Genomic DNA, 21,785 nt, shown 5'->3' with positions numbered 1-21,785 from the left:
ATCTGCTCTTTAATATCTTCCTCCGCGGATACATTTCAGCAGTTCCCCCCCTGCAAGGCTGCAGGCAATTCAACCTATAATTTCGACTCGGCCAAAGTGGGTTTGTATCCGAATGTTCGATGGGAAACTCTCGAGTCGCCTGCGGAGTTCGCGGAATCTATAAGCTTACCGAGATGTATATCTAAAGTTCCGGAAAATCTACGGCGTTATGAGATGGCTTGGATCTGACTGTAAGTTAGTGTACGGAAACGCCAACTAGCCACGTAATTTGGTTGAAATGAGAATGTTACACAGAAATTATTATACACTTTTTTTGATTTTGATAATTCGAGCTGTGAGCGGCTCTGCGTACTCGGCGGGAAATTGGAGAATTTATTTTGACAAGTTTCATTAGGTTCGGTGATTAAGTGACCACTAATTAATTATTTGCAGGGTCAGAATTGAAAACGAAATAACACAGTGTTTATTAAATGAGAATGATTAATTTTAGAACACAGTAGGAAAATGTTAATTAAAATATTTGATTTGACATGAAAATTTTAAATGCGGCTAAGGTTTTTTAAAAAGAAATTATTATATGGGTTTACAAGAACAAAGTACAAAGTGTGAAAAAATAATGTCGAATCAAATCCAAGAATTGAAGTGACTCGGTAAAAGTATCTTTTTCAAGCGAAGTCTCTTATTGAACAACGTCTCACTTAGAATTTGGAGAAATTTGACAAACTCTCTGATTGGCTACCCACAATTTTCGGGAAGTAAGACCAATCGAGAAGAAGAGAAAACGTTTCGCGCCTTTTAATTTGCCCATATTTCTATCCTCTCCAGTATCTTCGGGAATTTAATTAATCTTTAACAAATATTCAAAAGATCCTTCTGACGCACGAATGCAAAGCGGTTTACGTAGATTATCATTAAGATTACTTCGTTTCACAACGAAGGAAGAAAAAAGAACAAACCGCGCAAGCGGTTGAAAAACATGAAAAAAATATATAGAGTATACCTAATATCTCTGGGCACGGGACATTGATCGCAAGCTCAGTCCGTGAACATCGAGTGTCCAAAGGCAAAGGAGAATCTCTCAATTCCTTAGAATATATCCCCAAGGAATAAGAGGCGCGGATTTTGTCGTCTGACGGTCGCACGCAGGTCGTGTCTTTAGTTAAGACGCTATCAGTCCTGATCCTGTTTATTTCCCGACTGAGCTTTATCGCTCCGTCACCTCGTCAAGCTCCCGTTAACGGGCTCAGACGTCGTTATGTTCTGGCGAAATAATTTTTCACCCATTTCCACTCCCGGGGAAATTTTTTTCTTTTATTATCGTTCGGAATTTTTCACGGGGATGATTCCCGGTCGAGTCAAACGGCGCAGATGAAACTGTGCGGGCACTTCACAGTCGATATTTACCGCAACGAATCGGAGAATCAACCGGGGTGCGGAAATCGCTGGTGTGGAGGACGAGTAAGAGCCCCCCAAGTGACGGGAGGGAGGAAAAAATGAAGTGAAACAGATTTGAAAAAGGTAAAAGCAAAAGGGGAACCTCGCACTCCGCACTCCGGACTCTCGACTCTAGAGCCGAAAGCCAATACAAGTCGCAGCTCGATTCGCCACTGAAGCGTAAAGCGCGAGTGTTCGATGGACTTTTCCTGCACTCCGTAGTCGTACCTACATCGATTACAATGTTCGCCGATCGGCGAGGTTCGGAATGACAATGCGAACGAAGGTGAAAACTCGATGGAAAATGTACGTCAGGCATACATGTAATATCTTGACTTTCTGCAAAACGAGAATCGATCGATCGATCCGTCTCCCTTGACGTCTAAGCACCTCCTGCAATTTGGCGACGTCGACGGCATTTGCGAAAAGTATTAACAAGAATCGTGAAAGTCTCGTGTACCGATCGCGTATTTTCTGGATCCTTGATTGGACAGCCGTTTTCCACGGGCTTCCTAATTATCATCTCATCCTTTCAAGGCGAGTAAGATAGAAGGAACCAATTCCGAGCGACTTAGTCGCAGTCTAGCTTTCCGAGACCGGTATTAACCCAATTCGTAACGGTTATAGTACGCCATTCATCTTTGCCGAGGAAAGTGCAGAGCTACAATATTACCGAGACCACTGAGAAATATCGGACCAAAGGTTCGCTGCGAACTTGTTCTTGATTAGATTCTTTCCGCACACCTCGTCTCCGATGTTTCTTAGAACAAAATCGAAAACCCCGGTAGGCGGAAGATTTCCGAATTAGCGATGAGCTTTACGGACCTCTCAGGCAATATTTTCACTCCGATATATTATCGGTAGATACCGCCTCTTATTTAACAAATGGTTGCCGTAAAAGGCACATTATGCACCGATAATCCGGAAGGAAAGTTTCCGATCAAATGGTTAAAAGCAATACCGGCGGCAAAGGCCATCCTTCTCTATCAGCCGCCCTTCTCGCTTCGCCTTTTTTCATCTCCTCTTTTTTTCTTCCCTGTCTCTTTGTGTCGATGGCGTGAATAACGGTCAAAAGAGCGCTCGTTTTATCCGCAACCGCGACAGGGATGCGAGAGAAAAATGAACATTTCGCAGGCTCGCTCGCCAAGACCTGTCATCAGGGAACAACTTGATCTTTGATATCGCTGCCCTGTTTTCACTGAGACGAAGGGAGGTGAGTACTGAGGGTGACAAGGCAAACGCCAAAATTGTACAAAGTCCTGTAGGACAACGCTCGTTCAACGAAGGATAATATAATCATTCTTTCGCATTTTTACACAGGGGGTCCAAAGTTACGAACTTGGAGATACGAGGTGCGAAATAAGACGAGATACTTTTGTCCAGATAGCTGAATATTAACTGGCTCGGATAAAAGGGTTGAAATTTATTTTTAGCCGCTAGTGAAAATCGCCGAATCTTTTTCCAATCCACTGGTATAAAGTGCTAAACTGTATTTTACAATCAACGTAATTGAACGTATTTATAACACTTACTTTGAAAACTTCAATCTACATACTTCCGTATTAAATTAATCATGAAAATCTCGTAGATTTCAGAAAAAAAAAGTTTGATACGTTTCTGTTGTTTGCCGTGCACGACTTTCTCTCAAATTTTTCGACACATTGTCTTAGACGGTTGAAAATTGTGGAAATAATCTTAATAATCTTGTAAACTGATTGCCATGTCATGTTCTGGTTTCTTTTCGTAGGAAAAATGCTGCGGTCGTATTTCAAAAACGGTTAGACTATAAATTGTTGTATTTAAACTATCGATCACTCGATTTTTTCGAATAACGTTCCATGTTCAAATTCGAACACAGTGTGGGGACTTTTGTTTTTGTCAATTTTTCATTCTTTCAAAGCACTTGTCGCGATTCTCGGCAAATCCACGATCTTTTCTCGATTATAAAATATTCCGCTTTACTTCCATTGTTTATTACAAGTGAATTCGAGTATTTTTGCAATTATTTTTCGCAAACCACATCGCTTTCTTAGGTACAAAACTATTCGTTCCATTCAAGAGCTTATGTTACATTCACGCTAAGCCCAAGAGAAATTTCTGACCTGAATAATAAAAAACGTATCTTCTTTTCCAAGCATTACACCAACACCAAACGATCCCCACTCGGGTACTCGAATTTAAATACTTCAGTCACAGTGGCAAGCTTGATACTCTGCAACGGTTACCCAGTTCGGTACATTCACCAAGGTTAACACGATATTATAAGTCCGATGTGATTCAAAATAATCGTATGAGGTATGAAATAAGAGCTGAGTTAAAAAGGGAATGAAAAAGTAGACTTATCGTTTAAGTAATTATCATTTCATAACCCAAAGTTTGATTTTTTAACGATTCTTGAAATAAATTTCTTTATGATAGTTTCATTTTTGCTTTTTGCGTTAATTTTGGCTTTTATTTTGTTGAAAGTTTGTGTCGTTTCTTTTATTTGTCACTTGATTTACTAAACAATATTTAATACCCTTTTCTGAATCGAGAAATGGAAAATGCACGAATCGCTTGACGTGGTTGAGATAGTTGAACTTCTCCACAGATTAATCATGTTTTCGTCAAATTCGACGGCACGGCTGCGATAGATAACTTGACGGAATTCAGTGAAGTTTCAACTAAGAATATTGCGTGAAATGCGACGAAACTTTTCCAATTTCAATTACTTCAGCCCTCCGACTCCTGAAAAACTGATAACTTTTTTTTATTAATATTGCAGAACCTTTTTATCAGACTCATCACCAGCAACAGTTTTTTAGTCTACTTTTTTTTTATCATACTTCGTTAAACTTCAACTATTGAGCCATCGATTTTGATTACTGTGTAATGATTTGTTTGTGTTATCTTCAGCGGAGTACCAAGTGATGACTGAACATTCAAACATGTTGGAATAAACGAAATTGTGAAACGAAGGAAAAAAACAATATCCATATTCGGTAGCAAAAAATCCAAACATCCGAGAATTTTAGACACTTGAGAAGTGACAAAAAATCGAATTGCTGTAGCGATACTCTGCAGAATGCGCAAAGTCTTATCGACAGCAACGCTTTACGTTCACCGGTGAAAAAAAGTTGAGCTTTTCAGCTCCGCCGAGTGAAAGAATCGCTATCGAACTAGTGAATTCATCGCAGTAGTATAAAAATATGGTAACACAGAGAAACAAATGGAACAATTTAAAAGCCAGAAAGGTTTTCCTCCAAACTTCGCATCTTGCGTTCAAATATTTTCCGATGCAACTGATGACAGAGGGTGAATTACATCCTGACGTAAATGGTCGATAAATATTAATTTCGAAATGAAACACTTTTGCCAAAAGCAACGTGAACATCTTTGATCCCTATTCGCATCGCGACTCCGTTTTTTTTAACATACGTATACGTGCATTATGCTCTGGAAAGGAGAGTGTGACTCTGAAGGGAATTGCTACGACCTCCTTACACCAGTGCTGCCACCACCGCTGAAAGTGAATATTTAACGCGTTGACCTCGCATCACGTAGGCAGTCGCGATATCCACTTTTCCACAACTTATTCATCCCGAATGTTGATCCAATATTCCACGAATTCTGACTAGAATTTTCGCATTGCGGATTTCTACTCCGCAAATCCCATCGTCGGCTCTGCGCCGTAGTAACTTTATATTTCTCATACGCGGGTGGGGGTTAAAGTCCCGAAACAAAAAAATCGACCGCTCGAAACCCGAAATTTTCAAGATACTAATTTTAAAATAACGAATTATCAGTGTACGGAAATTTAGATTTTCGATAAATCATCCAGTAGAATAACCGTTTTCCCGAAAGTTCATTTAACCGAATGCTCTTTTAACCGAAAAAGCATTTTCAGAACGATCTGCATTCCGGACAAACAAAGCAAAAAAAAAAAAAAAGAAAGTTCCAAAACAAAAAAATCATTTGTCAAAAGTTGAAGTTCAGAAGAGGCAAAATTTCGATCCGCGAAATTCAAAGGGACCAAAATCCCGAATCTCCTGAACTTTCGGAATTTTTGAAATTCGTCTGCATCGTCAAACAAAAAAATAACGCCAATGAACAGGAAATATATTTTTAATCACACTCAATCGCACTTCGTAATCTTGGCAGTTCCCCAAAAAAAAAAACATGTCGATATAAATTTATTTACACATTCTTGCGTTCTCCATTTTTACTTTTCTACAAGACAACTTTCCGTATTTATGGTCCTTCTAATTTGAGATTTCACATTTTTGTACCCCACCCTGATACGTACGTTGTAACGCAAAGAGCGAATTTAAAGTATATTCGAATCCGCGCCCACCGGTAAGAGGGGGGCTAAGAATCGAACAGTCTGCGAGTCATCTGTGACCGGTAAACTCGTCAGTCATATCACAACACCCGACATGTAACGACGCGTCTTATTTTCAAGTGCCAATCGCGTAATAGTGAGTGCGAGTGTGTAAACACGCCCGAGAGTCAGGAGGTATAAGACCTGTGAATAATTTGGATTACGCGTCCGTCGAAGAAAAGGTAATAAACAGCATTAATTAATTCGACATCTTTCCCTAATCAAGGTTTCGTTGTTCTCTCCCCCTTGAGATTAGCACAAGAACTTTCGATTCGACAGTCGTCGAACGCCGACACAAGTGAAATAAGGCTCGAATTGTTCCCGTGGACGCATTACAGGTTTTTCCACTGAATCGCGGACATCTTGTCTTACCACGATGCATATTCGACCTATTAAAGCACCCTAGTTTTATATACTCGGCTTGAAAAAAAAACCGTTCTGATAAATACACCATATTACAAAATTAATAATTATCATACACGCCGGCTATTTTGTACAGTATATTCCAGCTTTCATAAACATTTTTATTTTTGATTTATTGTAGACAGACAAAATTGTCTTTCGTCAAAAGAAGCTAGCTTCACAAGATTCGCGAACACTTTGCTTTGAAGTATTAGAACCTTGTCAGTTCGTACAATAAAACAAACGATCGATTTCAGAAACAACAAATCATCGTTGAAACGAAAACGAATTTTGGTCAGTAAGACAGGTTTTATCTTTCATTAATGACCAGGATTGTTTCATCAAAAGTAAGAGCCCCGTTGGTAAGTCTATTTATTATCTTCGTGCATAACGTTCGACACAAGGGATCGCCTTGAAACACGGAAGTAAATTCAGCTTCGGACAGATCCTCGCCGAGTGTTATACGTTCGTAGGCAAATGTAATTCCCAAGATAGTAATCAATGGCACCGAATCCGTTCAGCTTCACACCTCATAAATTGTATTAGCACCCCCGATAGCTACGCCGGATGATTCCTCAGTTGAAATTTATACCTCGAATCAAGTTTCAAATAACCACTTTACATTCAGAGCATCATCCAGGGGACATTTTTCATCCCCGCTTCTATACCTACATTTAATAGCTACACCTACACCGAAAACCATGTGCCAACGCCGTTTCTCACTATCCAATTATAAAAGCCATCGGACGAATGGAATATTCATTATCCCCTCCCTCCCTACCCGCGAACAGCGCAGCGTAGTTGAATCAGTCGTATTTACTGAACGAGTGACTTTTTCAATTCCTTCAAATCACACACCGCACTTTGTATCCGTCTTTTTTCTCTCTCCCATTCTTTTATTCTTTTCTTTTTTATTTTTCAATTTTCCTTTTTCACATATCTTCTTCGTATCTTTCCGGTGGTATTTTTGTTTTCTATTTCGCGTTATCTCGCTCTGTGCGCTTCCGCCTCTTGACTTTCTTATTATTTTTTTTTTTTTTTATCTTCCGTGATTTTTTCTTACTTTTTTCTTTTCTTTTCTTTTTTTTTTTTTTTCAGCCATTCCTTCCTGATCAAAGTAACGAAAACGACATGTGAGTGTATAGAAAACGTGCCTCGCCACGAAGCTCGAGCTCTCCGTAGAGACTCTTGTGAAAATGATAAAACAAAAACTTTCTCACAAACCGCTCGAGATCTTTTCCGCTTCCTTCTTCTTCTACTTCTTCGCCTCCTTGTTTGTTTTCCTCTGTCTCTCTCCTCTCTCTCTCTCTCTCTCTCTCTCTCTCTCTCTCTATCTCTCTCTTATTCCCTTTGTCCCGGTACCGGTACCCACTTTATCCACTCGTAAAAATATCCCCATGCGTCACAACCCACTATTCTCAGCTCGTAAAAGAAATTATTATTTGTTTTCGGCCAATTTATCGTCGTCTTTGCAGAACGAAATTACGTTTAGCCTGTTCCGCTGCAGTCAGCGTTGCCGGTCACATCTTTTCGGCACTTTCGAATTCATTTCGAAAAACTTTTATATTCGGGGCGAAACCTCGGTAATTATTATGCCGGGCACAAGTTTGATATTGAAAAAACGTGGAGAGCGTAGAGAGATCAAGAACAAAAAAATAAAAGGAAATAAGTAAAAAATAAAACGGCAATCATAAAAGAGGAAAAAAGGTAAAGGGCGGGTTCGTTTTGTATTATGCGTCACGTGTCAGCAATCCGCTCCAAAAGCGTCGCTATCCACCGTATAATATTTCCATTTGCAAATTCATTTATTCAAATTTGTGATAATTGAGTTTAGAGAGCCACAACCGTTTAGAAGACGGTGGTCAGTCTTAGAAACGATCGGGTTAACACGCCTGTGATTTGCTCAATGTGATGCGTAAATACGTCGTGAGTTTGGAAGTCAAAATACGTTCGGACTTAACTGATGATAGTTTGGAGAAAAAGTAGACGCCGCATTTTCTTGACACGCGAGGCAATCTTCTTCGGCATACAATTTAACAATTTTAAACGGCTTGAGGCGATTACTGCAAGTTGAGAGGATTTTTTTTTTCAACTCGTTAACGGCTGCTCAGCAACAACCTTTACTCTCCTTTTTAGTAGTTGTCGTATTAAGATCTTAGCAGTTTTGCATCAGGTACACCAGCCGCTAATTATTCTTTTACTTCGTGATCTTTACAGCCGTGCTGCATTTAATTCAAACTATTCGCGGAGTATACGGAATCAAAGTGAATTTCTCGCGAGTTGAAACGGAACGTTTAATTAACTTGGGTAGACAAATAGAAAATGAAAATATCGGAATTTTTCTACCGCATTTTAGATTAAAAATTGTGCAATCCACTCGAGTAATCAACAACGCGTGTTATATTTTGTTCATTATGAGTTTAATTACAAAGCAAAGTTACGCGTAACTCGATATTGCGATTTATTAATTCTTACCATAGCATCGATGTCATGAACTGTAAATTCGGTACTTCGGAAAATAAATCAAGCCTTGTGAGTCAAACGGAAGATATTGAAATTTCCGACTGTCGCAGGACGACGGATTTGCGATATAACAAGTTGACTGTTCACGAAAATTCGTTTATCGACTAGCTTGAGGGCCCAGGACCTCAGGCTTCGCGGCTCAAAGGTAGGCAGCGGTCCAATTATCAATTGCTGAAATAATTCGACAAGGGACGGACAGTTGGGGAGAGAGACCGGTAATTGAGGGAGGAAACATTTCGCAGGGCTTGCGTATACGTTTATCTGCCTGCAGGAAATTTTTCCTGCTCAAAGAAAATCTCCACATCGTGTATGTTATATTTTCAGCCTTCGATAATGCTGTTCTCCGCAACTTGCCTTGAATATTGAATTTCGTTGAATGTTTGCGTTGAAAAAAAGAAAACGAGATAAATAAATGAATCTTATGCCGTTGACACCGATTATCCGATAAACGCGTAAATGCTCAAAGCTTGTCACGGACAAGAGTGAAAGAAAGTCTGTCTCGAAATTAAACGTAACTCGGAGAAGAACATAGAGATTGAATATTTCAGTTTGGACAGTGGCAGCTTATTTCCCAGAAGACGAGAGAAAATCAAGTGGCTCGGAAAAGCCGCAGGTTTGCAGCTCTCACTTTTCACGCAAATTTTAACTTTTCTGCAAGCCTACTACGCGACGCACACAAATGACACTTTGAGTTATAAACCTCGTTTCGATCCGCCGAGGGTCTACATTGTTATTTGAATCTTATTAACATTCAATACCTTGCGATAATCTCGAACCCCGCATATTCTCGGCCAATAAAACCTCCCCCATATATATATATTATGCGCTATCCAAACTTGATCCAACCGTAATGACATCGAAGAGGCTCGAAAGTCTGCAAGAATCGTTCGATCATCTCTTGGTATCATTCTTTTGAATTTGATATTGGACGTAAGCAGTTTTATATTGCACTAAAAAATTTTACCCGACATTGACACGCTCGGAATTTCATATCTAAAAGAATACGGTTTTGTTTATAATTAGTTAATCGTTTTAAATGTTTGAGATTGATTGTCACCCAAAAGACGATGAGTCTCCGTCTAGTAATTTGGAAATTTGAGCGTCCTATGCAAAAGAAAAAACAAGTTTTCGAGGTATAAGAATTTATTCATCCCACTTACGCAAAAGCCTTTCATTAAAATAAGACCGGTTCAGTTCTCCGAAAAAATTAAATTACCAAGAATCTGTAACACTGTCTGCAAATCCTACGCCCAAAATTTTCATAGGCAGGCTTCAAAGCCCACTAAAATTGAATACATTTTTTTGCCAATCTAGACCTCTGTTTACAATGAACAGAATCATCCCATCGAAAAAATTTTTATCACCTGCATTCGTTCCTCACAAAAATTATCAGCAACATTTTAATCACCCTAATTGAACCGGAAAAGAATGAATTCGCGCGTCTCCTTTCCCCAAAAAAGTACAATATTTTAGTGAATTTGGTTTCTCCGCGTAGCCAAAATTCTTCCATCCCTCATCCGCGCCTCGTAAATCGTTAAAGTGGATATAAACTCATGTTAGCGCGTCAATATACTGATACAAAGATCCAACAGTTTCCCGTTCATAAAGTAACGCAAAAGAACGATTAACAACGAAGGATCAGGCTCGATTCCGGTGGCGGAAAAATATATAAAACTGATAAAAAATGTAAAATGAAATGACATTCGCTGGACGGTCGTCAACTACTAACAATGAAAAGAAACCAACCAATTCGGACGGTAGAATTCTTTCTTCATTGTAAATGATTAATGACGATTGTCCGGGGTGATAAATTGTCTGGTAAATATCGTATTAGCGGACCACTCAGGAAAGCTGGAAGCTTCATAATACCGCATTGTCTTCTGGACAATACGCGTGGGCACCGAAATCCTACGGAGCTGGTACCGTAAGCTGTCACTATACATGTGTAATGTATATGTGTATATGTATACACACACCATATATATATATATATGGTGTAATGTATATGTGTATATGTATACACACACCATATATATATATATATACATATACATATATATATATATATGCATAGATGCATACGTACACGAAGCTCTGTTAGTGCCGTGGGAACAGGACAAGGAAGCTCGCGCTTTCGAAGGACTGAGAAGACTCTTTCCTCTGTCGGCAGCTCCACTTGATTTAGGTACCCTCGTGCAGTTAAGCTCAACTCCATGTACATACCGGACCAGTACATAATATTCATCCTCGAAATGTGTTTTACCACCAAAGTGCCCGAGTGTCATTTATATTCGCAAATTTCACACGCGTTATTATTATTTTCACACGAGAATCGCTGTTTTTCTTCCCCAGTCTTATAAAATGAACACGATGTCGGTGTGTTTGTTGGCAATTTGTATTTTTTTTTTTTTTGTTCTCTCGTGTCTTGTGAAAGAAAAAAGAAGTCGATTACTACTAACTGGAATAAAATTTTTCTACGCAATTGATAATTCTCGAATCATGATATCATTTGTCGAAATTTTCAAACTTTGTGATCAAATCTACAATCTGTTGAACAATTTTTTTTATCAGCGTTTTATTTATGCACACAGTGTATGTAGCACCAAAAATATAGTAGTATTTTCATATCGTTTAAAAATAATTTCTGTTTATCAAGAGATTGTCGTGAAATTTTTGAACAAAAACAACGGTGAATTCTTAAAGTGAAATTATATCGGCTAGGCTCTCGTAGCGCGAAATATCCGGTGCTTATTTGCTTGTATAAGAATGAGGGCAGAGAAAGGATGCGGTTTAATTTCCCGTACAAATTTCCAAGCATCAAGAATGATGCAAACAGGACTTTCCTGACTTTCTTTTTTCCGTTTTATCACTTTTCCTTTCGTTTTGATTTCTTTTTTCATCTCATTGCCATTGAGCCCCTTTATCGAGGCCTCAAATATCGAGGGCAATATCTTCTGGTTCGGCGTACCGAAAGCGGAAGTTACGCAGGGGGTACCTTGAGAATAATTAGGTATGCCAGTCCCGAGACACCCGATATCAACTTTGCTTGATAATGCTCCCTTACTTAGTTGGCTTATTGACGTTTTCATTTCACGACGCGGTTTTTTCTTCGAATGAACAGTTTCTCGCATTGCGAAGAGGGTACGCGATAGTCGGATCCCTGTATTAATATAACGACAAATTTCATCAGCCTAATCACAATTCGATAACAACGATGTATGTGACACGTACAGGCATACAGAAAATGAATAAAATCGAAACAGGTATTGAATGAAAATTTCTCAATGACATTCTAGTTAACGAATTGAATTTCGTGAAAATAGTTTTTCTTCGATAGGGGAGAAAAATGTTAAACTAACTTTTTAAATTAGTTTTACTCTCTCTCTCTTTTTCCTTTTTTTCTTTTAACCTATTTTCTACAAATTTTTTGGGCAAATCGTTCAGAGAAAATTTATCGCTCTGGTTTAATCTTTTTTTTCTAATTTCTAAATTGGAACTTTCATTTATTGCGCATATTATATTGGTTCAAGATGCTAGTTATTTGGAAATCTCGTGTCAGCGACCGGGCGAAATGCACGCAATTGCGTTACATGTGCGTATACGTACATCGCACGAAAGGGTTGGCTTTCAGGTCACGGAACCCCACGGGCGCAACGGTGATGCCAATTAGTCTGAGTGTGAGCATTGACGCCTGTGCAAACCACCGGCGCAATTCTGTCCTTAGCAAGTAATGAAGCTGTAAATTCATTACAAATACAACGGATCATCGTTTGTCGTGAATACGCCCCTGGTAAATCAGATTCATACGTAATTGTATGCGTTAATTATGGAAATGTCTATAATTCGCAAATGAACAATGACGAGCAACGCAATACGCATAATCGATTTCGAGAAATTACGCTTTAATATTCTCACGCGGCGACGAATTTATGAACGATACATCGATCGTTGACTTTTTTGGAAAACTAATCACACGACAGGAAAGTATATTCGAAATACTTCGTGCTTTTATAAATCACTCACAGCTTATTGTGTGAATATGAAATAAATAAAAACACCATCGTAATCTTTGCGTCAAAGATCCGATCAGTGTTTCAATAATTAAAAGTTCAACATGATCAAAGAAGGCGAATAAGTTCCAACGCTGGTCCAAATTTTTTTTTCCAACAAATCGCAAGGCTTTTCAAAACAAGTAAAAACGTGAAATGTACCAGTTTTGAAAAACCGAAACAACGAGCCAAAAGACTGAAGGAAAAACTAAATTTCCTCGTTACTTGCCTCGAAATCTAAGCCTGTATCGAAATCACCTTTGACGGTTATAATAAACCCTTTCGTTATCCCACGGTTGGAAACACAACAGAAACAATTTGTTTTCGAGATCGCGGAAGCTTTTGTCAAGGTGTATAATGAAACAAAACTTATTAATGTCTTCCGCGAGATAACTTGTGCGTGTATCGTGTACTTAACCAGAGAGACGAACTTGTCGGGCCTTCTTTGCCCTCGCCTCGAGCCACTCTCTACCCGACTAAGCGAACTGGTGCCTTCGTATTTCATTTAGAATTTATCCCTTACGCCCTGATACCAGTTACCACATCGCAGTTGATCCTTACCTTGAAAATAATTAATATCAATTTAACTGCACGCTGCTATACGAAGAAGAATATTAATGTTTTTCAATCTTTTTGCTCCAAGCTTTGGGACTTCGACAGTAACAGCGATCGTATACGAATTTCTGCACGAAATTTGGGTCGCTTGATAGAAAAGTTGACAATTTACTTGTAGATGTTCATAAAATAAACACTTCTGCTGAAGCGAAAAATATGGCGCAGAGGTAAACTTGGCGAGGAGTATTTGTTTGGGGTGAAGAGGATTTTCGATGAAGAAATGATGCCAACGAGTCTCTTGCGTGCCACTGCGTTGCGCATCTGTATATGGTCCATTGGCTTCGCATACATAAGATGATGGAAAAAGTTTTGGTATTCATTCCTATCAGAATGAAATATACATACCTTCACCCTAACAATTGTTCCTACCTACCGCAGCTGAAATCAGCATTCTCGGCTGCTTTTGATACCTCAGGTATGCCTCTGGTATGCAATTTGAAGAATTTTCTCATATCGCTACCACATCATACTAGTTTTCCGTCCCACTCTCACACTCTCTCTCTCTCTTTCTCTTTTTCTCTCCATGTCTTCCCTGATCACTTTCCATTCTCGGTTTCAAACTCTTTGCGTCATATATTTTCATTTCTTGTCTATAATTCGAAGAGATTAGTATCACCGTGAAATGGAATCAAAAATGAAAAGAATAATCAGAGCATGGACAGAGGAAAAGAGAATCAGAGAAATGAGAGAGAGCAAAACTGCTCTTAATTCCAAAAATCTAAAGCGGTGATTCCACTTTGGTCTAAAGATAAAACTGTAACTGAAAAAGCAGGAAAAAATGCCTGGCCTGCATTCAGGAAATTTTAATTTTCCAAATAATTGCGATAACGTTTACTTTGCTCTAGAACAGAGAGAAACCAAACGTTAAAAACGGGTAGAAGTGACCGGAGCATATAATTCGTCGTACATAATTCCCGACTCGAAGTAAAGTTCTGCAGTATAACAAGCATGGGTGGCTAACTTCGAGGAACTGCAGGAAAATACCGTTCGGCGAGAAGTTGAAACCGAGTAGGTGAGAACTTCGCTGAGCTTTTCGCTGTTCGTCCGACAATTGGTAAAAAGGCAGGGTTCTATTTTCACCGGTATACAGTGGCAAAAGTTCCAGTGTACTAGCAGGGCGTCGAAATTGTACAGCGTAGAAATTCTAGTCACGAAAACGAGCCCTCTTCAAGCCGAGAGCCCGCGGTTTACACGCCGGTCGAATTCTACATTCTACGCCTCTGATCCGAATCGTTTTTCCCGATGTGACGTCACGCCACGTTGCGATCGCTTCCGTCGGCTCTACGAGGGACGGATTCGCAGCCCAACTGACAATGAGGAGAGTTCCAAATTTTCCATGGTTTCCCGTAACCTTTTGAGCGGGGGATTTGCTTCCGCGGCCCCTAACTGTTGTCTATTTCCGTGAATTGAACATGCGGCATTTAACCTGGCAATGGTCTGGACAAATTCGCTTACCTACCAACCGCTTTCCATTTCAAACTCTCATGCTTTCCGCTCCTGCTTGGATCCCCGTTCACGTAACCGTGAAACACAACTTATGGAATTCGTTCCGTCGGCCAACCTCCGCTGTCATTCGCTACGTATCGTAAACTGCGAATCTCACTTTGCGATAACGATCAATTTTCATTATACAAACGTACGGTTTTAACACTTTGATTATCTGTCTTCTTGACTGTTCTGCTCGTTTGGAACGGTGGATTGAAATTATACCATACCCTTGAACACGTTCTTGCGTGTTGATTCATTTCCTTCTCCCAAATGGCAGGAAATGGTTCCAATTTTCAACTCTCCGGGTCGACGTCGCCCCTCGAAAGTGGCTATTTGAGGGAAATCGCCTAGTATGAGAAAGGTTCCTTAATTTAGCGGGCCGCTCTATGCTCGATGTTACAGTAAATCAAGCAATGTAGTTCCAATTGGCATAGCGCTTAACGCTCCTTAAATCGGGCTGAAGTATTTCCGCTAAAAATTTTGTTTTCATATTCATCCTTTCAAATGAATTTTATGTCAGTGCTGTACGATAAAAGTAAGAAAAAGCCTAATTTCACTACACCGTCCGATATAAAACTTTCGGACTTGAACTTCGAGAGCTTTCAAAGTGATTCGCTTATTTCAAGGAAAAGTATCGGGACGCTGGAACGACCGTAAAAGAAGGTAAAAAGCTTCCACTCGAATTTCTTCATACTAATCAATGAAATGCTATCGAGCCTCAACTCCCTCACCCTAATTCCAAGAAGTAAGGCAATGCAGTTGCTCTGATTTTGTATCTTGAACATATGCTCGGAAACTTTTTCTCATTAACGAGAACTAACGAGCACGTACCTTGTAATCGGGGCTAGAATCGAACGGCACGAATGCGTCATAAAATGAACGCTGGAACTTAAATCACCGGTCTTGATTGTTGATACTCGTGTACGAAGGCATACGTGCCTCGGCACCGCTTCAATCTACGTGATCCCTTACGGATAATCGTGGAACGGTAAATCGGTATTGTATACTCTGTGTAGACGGTGCAAACACTTAGAACTGCAGTGAGCCTTTTGCAAGGGTGAAGAACAAAGGGAGAATTGATTTTCCACCGAGATTCTATCCTGCACTTGGAGTGAAATAAGATTGTCGCAAATTTTGGCTTCGCGTTAAAAATACACGGATGATCGGGCGAATTTTTTGCTTCTCACCGCGTTGAAAAACATGGCTCATTGGTCAGGACGCTGGATTTCTGCTCCTTTCCGCCGCTGCACGTTCTCACCATATTTGGAATGTTTTGGTACCGAGCATCTGCGGAATACCAGATCGCATTTCTTAACCGCAAAACGTGGGAAATCCTGCAAATGTCCAGAGAGATTTCCTTTTATTTCGTCGTGTGCGTGTACAATATTAACACCTTGCGCAAAACACCTCCCACGTATTTTGAAGCCCGTTTTCCAAGAGCTCTTTCAATCACCATAAACTCTTTGATGTCCTCGACAAAACATCCCCTCGCCACCGCCTCTTTAATACCGTTCGTATCAGGCTCGCCTGCCAGCTAAATTGAATAAATTAATCAAGCTACCGAGGAACTCCGTCTGCTTCGTCGGAATTTGATCAAATTTTCACACCGTTCGGAAACAGGGACGATAACCACGCAGCACTTGGACTGATATTCTTCAAGTTCAATCGTGTCAATATGTACTTGCGTCAAGAAACTCACTGCAACCTGCAAGCCTCCGAACACAAGATTGCGAACCCGTTTGATTCGGTGCTGTCTTGATAAAGGAGGAGACCTGGAAACCTGAAAGTCAATTGCACAATAGAATTCTCGCGAAACTGACGACAGAGTCTGGCCCGAACGCAATCGCAATCTCACCTCATTTCTGAATTCCAACAAGACCAGGCAAATTTGGTCTTAAGTCAGTCAATACGCATTGCCGTTGTAGGTATGCCTTTCTCTTATAGGGTTGATAACATCTGTTTGCTGAAGAGCAATTCTGGCATGTTTATTGGTCCGTGAACTTTGTGTAAACTAAAACCAATGTTCGGCCTGTATCTCGTACGAACAATTTAACAGCGAACTTTCAAAATTCATTCCAGAGAAATAATGAGACCATTAAATTCTTTCGTAGAAATAGTGAATATAGCTGGCATAGTGAAGGTTGAGGAGTCTCAGACCATGCACTTCAACTGTAAAAACAACCGCAAAAAAAGAGTCACGGTGTGTTGCGGACATGATTTATAGTACTGGCATGTAAGGGTTCATATAACGCAATTTCCTTCTTACTAGTATCCCTCGCCGCCGGAGGTTCGATAAAATGGTTTCAGGAGGTGGTGAATTTTACGAGATATCACCCGACTCCTATTTTTACTGTTCACCCATGGACAACAGGAGATATTTCGCTCGCTTCACGCCTTATCATTATTTACTCTGGATACGTGTGATGGCGTATGCGTCTTACGACTGAGGACCTTTTTCACCTTTAAAAGTTCGCAAGTTAGTCTTTTTGCTTCCTTTAGTTTGAGCTTGCACTTTCTTAATTGAGAAGATTCGATCCAACCTGCAGCTACGCGTCTCACCTGCCCAACGCCCTTACACAACACGGGGACGATTCTCGAGTCTCGGTCTGCTCGCAATTTCTTCAAAGAAACGAACGCTCCTCAAATAGAAAGACTTACTTCTAGAAAAAAAAAAATTACACTACGAGCACAAAGTGCACATCGCCAGCTCTAATTGCAGACGAAGAAAGCGCTCTTATCTAGCTGGAAGCACCGCTAAGGACACCCATTAGGTATCCGGGACCATCTCCGCACGGGCATCTATAGGGCAGACCGTAAAATGGTCCACCTTTATTGTATTTACTGGCGGGACGGGAAAAATGACGCCGAGGTATAAACGCAGAAGCAGGTTCAATGGGACAATGAATTTTGCCTCCTCGCCTCGTCACGAACTTGCCAACTTCTAATTTAACGTAGAAATCGAAATTTCGTAAGTAGTATTTGACAATGAAATATTGCAGCGAAGTTCATTTACTCTCGAATTGATGTCCGATGCATTATTCGAGAGTGCCAATTTCAGAGAGGCCGTAAGATCCAGTGTTGGATGTTTAATTTGTTTGGTAATTGAATGAATCACTCGGCAAAGACTCTGCGATTGCCTTTGATCTCAGCGTTACGGTGGTAATTGCTTATAATGTATTTTTCATTGCTTCTTGATTTGTCCATTCCGAATTCCGTGATCATTACTCAGAGATCGGTGTGTCTAACCGAAGAACGATGTTTTCCGTGAACTTATTTAGAGCGAAGGTTTCAAACGATGTATCGCATTGCACGAGAGTGAAAATTAGAAACATTCACTATGTTCGAGAGATACGCTGTGAATGTAATATATTCCCAAATTTGTATGAAACGCGAGCCGTACTTCCGTACATACGTAGGCGAAAGCAACGGGACATGGAACCACGTAGAGAGAAGCGCCAGAAGCACTGCAGGAAATAAGATGCATGAGAGAAGTGCAAGTATTGTGTGACGCGGTTGGATAGACCGAGCAAATATAGCAGAGGCTTCACGGTTGAGGGTGGTACAACAGGATTACAAGGGTGAGGGAGCCGCCTGCGGTTTCTCTGGAAAATAGAACAGAGAGAACGAAAAGTGGGACGGGAATAGGAAGAGCAGAGATTGAAAAGACAGGAGAGGTTGAGATCTCAGGAACGGAGAACGGAAAAAGGAGAATGGTTTAGTTGTATTTGATTTAAGGAGTTCAATGGCGAAAGTAACCCCGGGATAAACTAAACTTGCATCGCCAGGTAAAAGGGTGGACAGAAAACAAGGTTTGGTTCTAGAGGGAAAGAGGGAGAGAAAGAGAGTGTGAGAAGGAGGGAGAGCTCCTCGTCCACGATATCCTTGGTAAACTCTTGACAAGTTTTCGCGTAACTTCTTCGAACAAAGAGTTATAAAAGCCCCGTCTTATCGCCAGCTGCTCATCGTACGATGTGCTAAGAACTTTCTCAGGGACCCTCGTTCACCACACGAGTTTGATTTCGAGGTGAGAATAAGAATTAAACCATGAAACAGCCCCGACTACCTGTCAAGGAAGGGCGACTCCCGGGAGGGTGTCACGATTACCAACTTTTACCAATAACTTTTTTTCTTACCGAGACAGATATCGTCCGGAAATATAGGCTCAAATTTTTGTGCCAACACGTTTGGCACGTCAGGACACTTTCATTCCCACTTTTTGGTGGAAGTTTTTATTTTTGCCAAATCGATTTCTCCTCAAAATATTTTCACCCTCTGGCATCTCGAGTTTCTTAAGCGGAAGTCGGTGCAGGTCTGCAATATATCTTGGCGCAGACGGTCCGCTATCACTTTGTTTCGTCTTCTCAGTCTAGGAACAGTGCCAACCGTGCCGAAGTGCATCTCGGAGTTCAAGAATTCCAGCCCCGGTAGAAGAGTCAAATACCGAACCCTGCGTTTGCGGGAAGACATTCGCACGAGTTCCTCGGTAGCATGACTGGCGATCAACTCGGAAATTCACATGATTTAGTTACGCACTTGTATCCTCGCGGAGAAGAGAAGTCAAACTTCGTTACCATTCGCAGAACCAATTACAGTGAAACTTCTCTTAACGTACGCCTCCCAACGATGGTTTCCTCTCTTGAACGGACAGTCTAAAAATCTCAAGAAGCACAATTTACAGGTTAATGTTGTTTTGAATAACGGACACTACTCAATAACGGACGATATTTTTAGTCCCGAAGATGTCCGCCATTGGGAAGTTTCACTCTATCAAAATTTCATTACTGGCTGAAGGTTTTGATCCTAATTTGGCGGAGCAAAGACTGTGTATGAATAACGAACACCGTTTCTCATAATCAGTGGATAGTCATGATCAGTAATTCGCTTAGACTGACAGAAGTGATTGTGAACAGCGAGCTTGAACCCTTCTACGGTAATTTAGTCCCCTGGGAAGCCTCCGATTACTCGAACACCTAAAACACGTCCCAAAGGGTATGGATCAGAGCATCATTCCGAAATCGGAATTAATATCAAAGCCTGCGGACGTTGAGAGGAAGTAACCGGAGACGAAAATACCTGCAGGCATCCCTCTCAGAGGCGTGTCTCGCTTTCACTAACCTGATCAACCCATCTCGAGTTGCGTCTGGTTGTTGGCAGGTCATTATGTCATAGTCTGATTACGTCAGTCACGTGTCAGACTGCCGCGAAAAGCGACGTCATTTGTCAAGAGATAAGTGAGATGTATACGGTGTGCGCTAGCCTACAGTGACGTAAGGTAAACTGAATATCTTGCCAATCTATTTTTTCCTCTCACACTCTCTTTCCGTACTTTTCTCTCTTCTTTCCGACAACTCTCGGCCAAGGTTAGACTCCTTTTTACAACGCCGCACGGCGCCGCCTCCATCCGTGAAAAACCAATCGATGAGTGCTTCTCTCGAGATTATACGACACAGTGATGGACTGCTCTCGCGTCGTCATTCTGTGATGAGGAACATTCGATTCTTGCCAATTCAGGTCTTGGGAATGGTTGAATGAAACAAGGGACGGAGATGAAGGAAGAGGAACCGATTGACCCAACATTCTTTGACCAGTGACCCTGTTTAATAAACCCACGTTCTTTCTTGTTTCAGGAAAGTTCGAGATCGACGGACAACCGATACCGGGAAGTATGTGTGACTACGAATTCGTCAGCTCCACCCTCACGCCACTGCGTGGACGGTTTTACTCGCCTCGCTATCCGTCCTCCTACCCGAAGAACATCCGGTGCTCGTACCGGTTCCGGGCAAGGTACGGTATACGGTATAAACACACCCTGTCTCCTTCCTTGACTCACTCTCCGTATCTTTCCATCTCTTCCTCCCATCCTCTCGTCACAAGAAATTCTTGTGCTTCCGACGGCGAACAACTTTCCTCATTTCTCACCGGGTCTTCTTGTCATACAGTCATGAAACTTTCTATATTCTACCTCGCCTCCTCTTTCACCTTTCTCAAATTACTGTTTTAAGGTCGGGTATAATGTACGTAAGGATATTTGGAAATGGGCTACGATAAACTTGGAAAAAGTTTGCAAGTACAAACAAGGATCAAATTGGTGCGGAATATAATATCGTTGGGTAAAGCTGTGTCAAATGGTCTCGCAACTAGATCATGGTCATAGATATTGTCTTTTAAGATCAATCGTTCAAAATCACTTGTTACTGTTCATCCCATCAGACCAAATATAAGTTTCAGACCATTTTGTGAATACTAAGAGTTTGGAATGTTCGAGAATGGGATGTAATTTTCATAACGAATACTACAAATATCGGTCAAGTTTATGCACCAAATGAGCCCCGACATATATATAGAGTTTATTAGGCGTTGAGAAGGGATCTTGCCGTACAATCCACGGATTTAGATTACAATAAACCTTGACCCATAGTCAGTTAAGTCTCGGAAATGTCTTTAATGAACTCATATTCTAGACTAGAGTCGCAACTTTCAGAAAGTTATATCATTCACTGACTTTATTACTCTCTGCAGTCCACGATATTCGAAACTACGGTATCATTTCACGATCGATCGGTATTAAAACCACTCTGCTTCTGTCATTTCGTTTTTTATTTCTTCATTGTTTTATAATATTGGATCTTGAAGTTACGTAGTCTGACAATCGTGATAATAATAATAATAACAATAATATTGTTATCGACATTAATGAGGGAGAAAAGAAAGTTGGACAGACTTATTTCACGTTGATAAATTCTTCGAAAATGTAAAATATTTTTTCTGCTATGTCACAGAAGGCCAATTATTGAATTCAAAGCGCATAAATATACTTTCATTGTTACAGATTAAAGGAACGAATTCGTGTGCTGTTCGAAGAAATCGCACTGCAGAAGGGTGATCTGAGGTAAGCCAGAGTCGAGGTTGCGTTA

General features: G+C 40.6%; 1 protein-coding gene across 1 annotated transcript in view; it reads left to right on the top strand.

Moving 5' to 3' along the window:
• The window catches only part of Sol1, a 359,519-nt gene that overhangs the window by 163,013 nt on the left and 174,721 nt on the right, over nt 1–21,785 (top strand). Inside the window, exons 5-6 of the mRNA XM_046615171.2 lie at nt 20,499–20,655; nt 21,701–21,760. Of these exons, the coding sequence (XP_046471127.1) occupies nt 20,499–20,655; nt 21,701–21,760 (217 nt within the window). The remainder of the gene's footprint in view (nt 1–20,498; nt 20,656–21,700; nt 21,761–21,785) is intronic.

This window comes from Neodiprion pinetum, chromosome 1 (assembly GCF_021155775.2).
Source record: "Neodiprion pinetum isolate iyNeoPine1 chromosome 1, iyNeoPine1.2, whole genome shotgun sequence".
In the NCBI taxonomy this organism is placed as follows: domain Eukaryota; kingdom Metazoa; phylum Arthropoda; class Insecta; order Hymenoptera; family Diprionidae; genus Neodiprion; species Neodiprion pinetum.
The sequence above is the reverse complement of the archived record's forward strand: the minus strand, read 5'-3'. Positions and strand labels throughout refer to the sequence as shown.